Raw genomic sequence first — 9,929 nt, forward strand, 5'->3', positions numbered from 1 at the left:
GAGCCCCAAAGCTCAACTCCATATGTCCAGATTGGCCCTAAGAGTAACATCATTAAATGAAACTGTAGGGCAGTCGGTAGGTTTACGACAAAGTGTAAAGGTGATTTGATGGAATTTATCTTAATCCTCCAATTACGACACCATTCTTCGAGGGCTGTGATATAGGATTGGAGATTTTGGGATACGATTAATGGGTTATTATTAACAGCGAGCACACGTGGCATTAGCATACGTAGCATTGGCATACGTGGTGAGGATAGAGTTAGGATTGGTTGGAATGTCAGCTGTATAGACGGTGTAGAGGATGGGACCAAGGATACTACCTTGAGGAACCATTTTATTAAACATTCGTGTTAAATCAAAATAATTATCAATTTAGGAGATAAGGTAGCATTACAACTGGCTTCCCAATCCTCACCAAATCTTAGAAAGCTGGCTGGCTTGGAACACTTTCCAGTTTTCTTAGCGGGTAATTGTCAGGGATCGGGTAAAATGTATTTACGTTATATGTAGGTGTGCTATTGCAGTGCCACACAATTCCTTCGGTTTGTTTATTAGTTAATCCTTAGAGACTTTTTCTATTACTGACAAGTTATTATTTTATAACTTGACCATTTGGGGCCCGGGATTTATTTATTTTTGTGGCATGGGATGAATATAATTTCTGGGCCTTGGGTGGATTTGTTCGTGGGGTCCGGGTTGGACTTATTTTTGAGATCTGGGACGGAATCATTTTTAGGGCAATTCAGGGCAATAGATAGGAACAATGTTTTCCCGCTGATCGTCATTACATTTGGTAAGGTTGATGTCTTGTGAGAGTGAATGCTGTCTCAACCCTATCAAATAGCAAAATACTCCATGGTTGTGGCTAGCACTTTCCCGCAATAACGGAAAGTGTATGATAGTACACTGTCAAGGCGTTTACATGTGATAGTTAACGTGACTGTTGCTTCAATGACGTTACTTGTACTGTGTTAACGATCATGCCATACCCAGATACATCACGGTCACATCGTAAAATTGTCATGATTTTAACTATCAAATAGATACGCCATGGTAGTGGCTAACAATTTTGCCGTAATAACGGAGAATGTACAATTGTTCACAGTTAAGGCGTATATATGTGCCATTTGCTTCACTGATAGTGTAGTATCAACTATCACGCCATAGCTAGTACGACAGTGTAATCGTGACAGTAACCATCATACAGTTACAGTTATAAGGATTCTCCAGTAGCGGATATTTTTCGGATAAAACGGGTATTTTCAAGGCACTGGGCGAGTATTTTTTGGTCCGGAGAACCGACAGCTGTCACAAGAGATCCGAAGTAAGCGGAATCCTCAAGTTGCTCATGCCTATGTTCCCTCTTCTAAAGATCTGCTACCTCTGTCTCAAGAGTTAATGTGCAAGCTTGGCCTACTAAAAGTACCCTAGATGATGCTAACATAATCTGCGGCTGAGAATGGGGCATCATCAGTGCCTGGTCTCTGAGCCGTTCCCATAGTATTAGAAGGGGATATATTTTATTATTTTTAGAATTAAAACATTATTATTTGATTATAATTTGAATTATTTTTTTAGGGAGGATAGTTTTGTGATTTTTGGAACAACTAAAAAAATGAATTCAATAGAACCCAATGAATTCATTGAATTTTTTCAAAACCATTCAACATCGATAAGTGAAGTCATTGTTCATCCTGACTATAATGTTAAGAACAATATTAATGATATAGCACTTTATAAATTAATAAACCCACTCAGTGAAAATGAAAGACCTATCTGCCTTGATACTGGAAGTTCCCTTTTTGATATGAAGGTAATAGCGACAGGATTCGGACTCAACAAAGGTAATGCTTAAACACATTAATTTTAATTTAATCTTGTGTAATAAACATATTTTATAGTAAACAAATAAAATTCAGTTTTCCATTCAATTCATACAATAAATACTTCCTGAGAACTGACTTAACTTACCTCTTTCGTTTTGCTAGTGTAACCTTCCTTTTATAATTATTTTACATCCTCCATCCTTTATTAACGAACCTCAATGTTCTCATATCTCAGCTTTCAGTCCTATCTCTGTATCTAATTTTAATGAGATGTATGAAAAAAAATGACCGTTTTTCAACCAATTATTTGTATTATTATTTCTTTGATATAAAATACAATAATACTCGAAGTTTGGTCCAATGTTATTAGCCATCTCATAGCCAATTGCCCAATCCCACGCTGATACCATTCTTTGGGATAGCTATCAAATAAGTCTTGAACCGCAATTTCAACTTCCGTAAAATTGTCAATTTTTTTCCCTTGAAGGAAATGGGGCGTGGATCGAAACAAGTAGTAATCTGGTGGTGCGAGGTCTAGACTATATGGTGGATGAGGCAGTAGTTCGAACCCATGAAGTTCTTTGAACTTTTCTTTGGTTCGACGGTAAGTATGAAGACAAGTATTATCTTAAAACGAAACTCCTTTTCGGTAGATCAAAGCAGGATAACGCTCAGATTCGCGCACAATCTTTCCACTTGTTCGCAGTAGAGTTCAGAATTCCTAGAGCATCCATCAGGAACAAATTCGTGATGAATAACACATTCAAAGATCAAAAAAACGCAAAGCATGGATTTTTTTTTTTCAGATTTCCCCCTTGCAGAAACCGGTACAGCAGTTTGACCGCGATCTAACCATTGCTCACGGGTATTTGGATTTCGACAGTAAACCCACTTTTCATCACAGGTGACAATGTTCCGATAAAATCTCATACCAGAAGGGTTTTTCAATAAATTTCTAACCTCTTAGCTGATTGCTGAGGAGTAAGTTCGTGAGGGACCAGTCTACTGCTCTTTTTCACCTTATATATAATAATATATATAATATATCCTTTAATGGTCTCCTGGAACCCTTCTTCCTTTCCAACGTCGTATATCCACTGCTATTTTTTTCAAACCAACCCCGCGCAGTGCGCTGGGTCAAGGACACCTTCCCCTTCATATTTAAAAATTTCACGAGTTGCTTCAGCGGCTGTGAAATTTGTTTTCCAATAATGCCTTAAAATTACGAGACCTACTCAGTAGACTGGATTATCTTTCATAACCTTTCCTTTCCTCTCCTAGATCCACTTCTGGAACTTTACTAACAGAAAATCTTACTATCAGTTTTTTCAAAACTATTTGTCATTAATATCGCAAGATTTTAAGTTTAGCATGTCGAGTAAACTGGGTAGAGAGAAAATTATCCATTCTCAAACCAAAAACGTAATCATGAACGTATTTAAATTCATAAAAACAGAGAGTGGTCCAATCCATGTTTCCTCTGTCATGAAAAGAGTTTCTCAGGCCCCAGATGTCTCGAAACACAATTTGAGAAACATAAAAGAGGGTGAAGCTGTAGAGAGGAGAGATAAATTCTGTTTTGAAACTCCAGCCAAAAAAAATAATATAATAGTTAACTTTGGCAGCTTTGATAATTTGAAATAACCTGAGGTGTAGTTTTTTTTTTTTTTTTTTTTTCGGAACACCAATCTGATTACTAAATCTCAAAAATGACTTAGAGGAAGATATTGGGTTCTTTAATAGCAAGTCAGAATAGATTAGTCAATATACTTATCAATAAAGTAAAACAAGAATCAATAAGAAACAATCCAGCCGAAGATAAAGGGGTTTGTTATGGTGTAGCGGGTAGTAGCAAAGATGGGTGGGAGCTAGAGTTACCCTACAGACAAACTCATCTTAGACTTACTATAGCTTAAAACTGATTTAAAATATAATATAAAAATCATTGAAAAATTAAAATTAAAATTTAAGTGCAAATTAAATTAACCTTTAAAAAATTGACATTGTAAATGAAAATGTCAAATGAATGAATGAAAATTTGTTATTAATTAATAACTAATATAAAATTTTTATTGCTAAATAACTAAGCTTAATTTTTTATTTTATTATTGTTATATATTACTTCTCAAGGATAATATTTAGTACTGATACTTAAGATAAATATCTGATAAAGAAGTCCAAAAAATGTTGATGTTGAGATAAGTACATAGTCAGACTCAGATAATAAAAAATCTCTATCGATTGGTACAAAGGATTTAAGTTGTTTATTATGATAATATCCTGGTTAAAAATATATTGAACAGATTAGTTTTTATACAGAATTTTTTGAACTTTATTTTTCGCTTCCAGAAAAATCAAGAATATGGATTTAAATCCTTATATACTTATCAGTATAGATCTATCCTATCTAGATCTATATTTTATCAAAGTTGATGAATGAGCTTTAAAAAACATAGGAACTACTTATATTAAAAATATATTTGTTATATTATAATATATACAGCACTTATAGAAATTATATTTTTTTAAATAAATTTCAGAACAAAAATATAGTGATGTTCTTCAAAAAGTTGGTTTGAGAATAGTCGATCAAAGTTCATGTACTGAAAAATATAAAGGAATCCTTAACAATCCAAGAGATATTTCTGAACATCATATTTGTGCATATGATGAAGGGAAAGACACATGCGGGGTATGTTAACCAACTCATATGATAGTAATTTATTAATGTTGTTCACTATTTCCAGTACAAAACAGATTATTGTAATTACCAAGCCAAGTGACTTAGAAATTTAGACTACTGTTGCAAAGGAGCTCAGTCAGAAGAGACAAGAGCTCAATATATTGTAATATTCAGTAATTATTTAAAATGAAATAAATGGAATTTTAATAGTGTTTACTTTATTCTCATATCTTAGGTATAGCTTAGAATGACAAGGTTAAATAAGAAGATCAAATATTAATTAGATATGAGAATTTATGTTTTATTATATATAATATTATAGACACTTAATTTCAGGAAGGTTTTCTAGGCAATCAAAACAGTTAACTTTTAATAACACTTACAAAAATTAATATCTACTTTTACAAATGTAGTTAATTTTAAGTAGAGCAAAACTAACCAATTTAGATAATCTTCTTTAGATGACTGATGGTTTTCTTTCTCACAAACAAACACAGACTGTTAACAAAGCATTTGTCTCCTGACAGTTTTCAACACATCTCATCCCAGCGATCCAAAACAAAGAGTCAGTTTAACTTTTTGGATCATTCTAGATGTCTTCTTTTTGAAGATGTTTACCACTGAGAGAGACCAAGGATGTTCAGGACCTCCTGCATCCAGGGTACATCCTCCCCTCCACGCCTAAAACACAAGTGATCAAAAAACCAAGTTTTTATTTTATTTTCTTAACCTCTTTATTAATAATATATATACAATACGGATTATAATTACAATAAAATAATATATAATACATTTATTTACAATTTTTCTTGAAACCAAAAAAAAATCAAGCTTTCTTCCAAACCCTTATAAAGGTGTTCATTCTCAACATCGATTGTAGCACTATGGTTTTGAGTTTTTTCTTATGATTTCCTTTATGAATAATTTTCTTTAATACTTATTCTTAACTTCTATTTTTTTAAAAAATTTACGGTAACTACAACTATGATGGGATGTTAAATAAAGTTTTTAAAATATTTGAATTTGCTATTCTATTTGATTGGCCGCGATTCAACGGACTTCGTACTGGCGCCACCATCTTGGCTTTTTTAACAATATTTTCCGCTCCATATTTGACTGAACAAAATTGGTTAGCTTGTTTTTTTGATTTAATACAAAAAATAAAGAATACTGAAATGATATATAAAATAAAAACATATTAAAAACCATTTATATATAAAAAATAACTATTTACCCATAAAAGAGGATATTACAATGTACTCGAGGCTAGGTTTGAGTCCTAGCATAAAATGCTCCAACCTTATGAGTTATTTTCCCTGTTTATTTACTTATGTGGGTTTTATTTGTAATTTTATCTACCAAGTATAGGTAGGGGAAATAAAAAATGGCGGCTGTTTCAATACCTTAATTTTTCATTCGGAGCTCTATATCTTAAAAACCACCAACAACACTAGAAAATCTAAAGAGAATATTGAGGTGTAGATAGTTGACCGTAAATTAATGATTGGAGAAGTTTGTCGGGGGGTGCGGTCAGCAAAGAACAACATAAATAAACAAAACCATATTTATTTATTTTAAGCCGACGTTTCGACCTGAGTTTCAGGTCTTCATCAGGGCTATGGGACTATGTTTTGTATAATTCTAAATTTGTTTGTATACTATTCCTTTTCAATTGTACGTTACTCTAAATGTTGTTGTTATCTCTTTTGTTCTATGAAACTCAGGTCGAAACGTCGGCATACAAATAAATAAATATAGTTTTGTTTATTTATGTTGTTCTTTGCTGACCGCACCCCCCGACAAACTTCTCCAATAATTAAAGATAATATTATTTAAAGAAGAGTAAATTTGCTGAAATTTTAGCCCTAAAAGAGCCATTAACGTCCAATAGTTTTCGAGATATAGCTTTTTAAAAAGCAAAATATTTTAAAAATCTACTGAAATATTAGTAGTTATTTAATTTATTTTGAGAATTCTATATCTCAGGAACTATGTAACGTACAGATGTCTATTAGCACTCAAATTAAAGCTAGTTTAATGGACTATAAAGACGTTTGTGACGTTTACCTTCGTAGGAATAGTAGTTTTCATGATATTTGCTAAAATAAATTGGTTTATAGTTGTTCGGACAGTAAGTTTGATTTATGAAAAACTTCGTTTCAGGAACCATTGGACGTACAGATGTCTGCCAGTGCTCAAATTAAAACTAATTAAATTTTCTACAAAATAGTTAATTATGTTTATCTTTGTAGAAGTAGTAGTTTTTATGATATTTGACAAAATAAACTCACAAAATGTTAATTTCTAGTTATTCGTATAAAATGTTTGATTTTTGAAAATATATATCTCTAGATCCATAAGACGCACATATGTATGCCAACACTCAAAATAAAGGAAATTTAACTTACTATAAAGTAGTTTATGACACTTATCTTCGTAGGGATAGTAGTTTTTATCATATTCACATATGAATATGAATTTGGCAAATGAAAATTTGTCCGAACAACTATAAATCAATTTATTTTAGCAAATATCATGAAAACTGCTACTCCTACGAAGATAAACATTATAATTACTTTATAGCTTATTAAACTAGCTTTAATTTTAGTGCTAATAGACATCTGTACATCAAATGGTTTTTGAGATATAAATTTTTCAAAATAAATTCACTAACTACTGATCTTTCAGTACGCCCATACATTTTTATGGAATGTTGGTTTTTAAAAAGCTATATCTCGAAAACTATTTAACGTAAATAACTCTATTAGGGCTCATATTTTAGCAAATTTACTCTTCTTTAAATGACGTTCTTTTAGGTTTTCTTTGTGTTGTTTCTACTTTTTAAGATATAGAGCTCCGAATGAAAAATTAGTTTTTTTTATCGCTTTGAAACTGCCGCCATTTTTTTATCCCCTCTACCTATACTTGGCAGACTCATCAATTTTGACTATTAATTATACATAGTTTTCATTAAAGTAATTAAAAATTGGGGTGAGATAACTGTCTTTTTTCTCCACTTGGGCTCTTTTACTATAACTATCCAAAAATCAAACTGTCACCTTCACAAAACCAAAACCCACTTAACATATCACTACTCCTATTATGTTTTTACCATGACAACCTAACACCCCTTGTCTAGGCAGATATTGCCAGTGTTTTTATTTCACCATGGCAACCATAACATGACATATAATTATTTATTCTGTTACTATAGCCATGAGTCAACTCTGTGTGCTCAGGAACCCTTTGGGGTCCACCCAGCCTCATAAATTATTTAACCTTAATTGGGAAATAAATCTGGCGGTTTCTGTCCAAATCATCTCCTTGCATAACTGTTAGTCTTGTTATAGTACTTCCTTACAAAGTACTTAATCTTTGAACCATCATGGACTGTAACAGTACAATTCTATTTATATATGTAAATATAATTCATTGGGGATTTTTAAAATTCTCTTAGAGTAATTATTATATATATTTCTACACCTAATTAAATGATTTCTCTATTTTGCAGGGTGATTCAGGAGGGCCAATTCAAATCCATCATAGCCAATACAAATGCATGTACACTCTAATCGGTGTAACATCTTTCGGGGCTAATTGCTCGCTGGATACTAATTTTCCTGGAGTTTATACAAAAGTATCTGACTATCTAGAATGGATCGAAGATAATGTATGGCCTGTCTAAAGATTATTTTTCAGCTGAATCAGAACATAATTGATTTCTACATGAGCAATGATTTATGGTTCCTATAAGGTATACAGAGTATTCAAGGTTTGACTGAATCTCTTGTGTACAAGGTGTTCAATTTGGTTCACCGTCGTTATATGTCTTTCATGAGTTGTAAGAAAAAGATTTACTTTCTTTATAACTAACTTTCCTGCTATTTATTCAATGTAAATACAAAAAGTTGGCGGATTTTTTGATAACTTTAAACACATTTTTTTATCATTCTCATTCTCATTAAAGCTACTCAAGTATATTATATATAAAATAGTTTTTTCAACTGTTCAGCTACTTTTTTGTATAAGATTCTTGATTTGGTTTACTTACTTTATATGTATTTAATGATCCATGAGGAAAAGACCTTTTCTTTTTTTCATAACTATGATTACTAAAGTAAGTAGTTGATATGATAGAAAGTGAAAGTTGCGTGATGCTCACTTAGCACCAGATTTATGTTATATTTCATCACTGTGGGTATCATCAAGTATTAATAACCAAATAAAATTCACTACTGTATTATTATTAGTAAATTCATAAGTTACCTACAAAAGAAATTTTTAACATTGTCAATAAGTTATGTTAGCCTCAAATTATCACCATTTATATTACTTATTCTATTTGACTTATATAATTTAATATTTTATTTACAAATTTAATTAATTACATGTATATTTTATTTCTCTCTTTTTCTTACCTTAAATTTAATTTTGTACATATATTATTATTTTATTATTGTCTAATTTAATTTTGTTAAAGTTATCATAATGAAGCACAACAAATACTATTCAAATGGTTATTCACAGGAGACACCAAATGTCCCGGGATTAAGATGGATTTATTATTTCATTTCATATTTACTTACTGTATTTTCATATGTAAATTTTTTTTTCTTCTCTCTTTTATAATTTTAGTATTCTTATTTGTTATAGATACATAAAATATATTATATTTGTTGATTATATTTTAAAATTCATAATCCATACTTTACGACCACCGAATGCCTCTAATATTTACATAATTTAGACATAAAAGTCCCAAGGAAAATTACCACAGTAAATAAAAAGCTGGGGATAAGTAGAATTTTAAATAAACTCTCCCATATACTTCCAGGAGTTGTATGTTTGAAAATAGATTTTAATATATTTACTGGGGTGAAGATGAATATGTTCGACAATGACCAATAAAATAGGCTGAAACGCTAAAAAAATATGGATTATATCTTCCAATTTCTTAATAAGTAGTAATATTTAATTAGATTTTGAATATTATAAAGGTTGATTAATATTAATAATGCGAAGAAAATATTGTTATTTTAATTATATAAGAAAAAATATATATTTTGTATGTAAAAAGTCATAATTTATTTGAGAAATCTAAATTAAGATTTCTTTACTATTTATAAATAATTCTTTTGAAATATAGGATCAATAGATGTTTTTATTAACATAATAATTCATTATATGGATAAATAACATTTATTTGATCATATATAAGAGAAATAAGTGTTTTCAGTTTTTAGTTTGTTAATTTGAATATTTCAAACGTAAAAATATGTTTTTGTTAAGAAGCCCCAACAATGGAGTCTAAATCAAAAATTGTGCCAATCGCAACTGACAATATATTGTGGCAGTGAAAACTTGTGAAACATGTTATTTTATTTAGACAAAGTGGTTTAGTTTTTAAAAGATAATAA

The 9,929-nt window shown here is 30.8% G+C and overlaps 1 protein-coding gene across 1 annotated transcript in view; it reads left to right on the top strand.

The window, feature by feature from the left end:
• LOC106681372 (anionic trypsin-2) overlaps nucleotides 1-9,195 on the top strand; it is a 44,649-nt gene extending 35,454 nt beyond the window's left edge. Inside the window, exons 5-7 of the mRNA XM_014421648.3 lie at nucleotides 1,582-1,847; nucleotides 4,370-4,521; nucleotides 8,024-9,195. Of these exons, the coding sequence (XP_014277134.1) occupies nucleotides 1,582-1,847; nucleotides 4,370-4,521; nucleotides 8,024-8,197 (592 nt within the window). The 3' untranslated portion in view covers nucleotides 8,198-9,195. The remainder of the gene's footprint in view (nucleotides 1-1,581; nucleotides 1,848-4,369; nucleotides 4,522-8,023) is intronic.
• The last annotated feature ends 734 nt before the right edge of the window (nucleotides 9,196-9,929 follow it).

The sequence above is a fragment of the Halyomorpha halys genome, unplaced genomic scaffold, assembly GCF_000696795.3.
Source record: "Halyomorpha halys isolate HHAL.00 unplaced genomic scaffold, Hhal_1.1 Scaffold331.1, whole genome shotgun sequence".
Taxonomy (NCBI): Eukaryota; Metazoa; Arthropoda; class Insecta; order Hemiptera; family Pentatomidae; genus Halyomorpha; species Halyomorpha halys.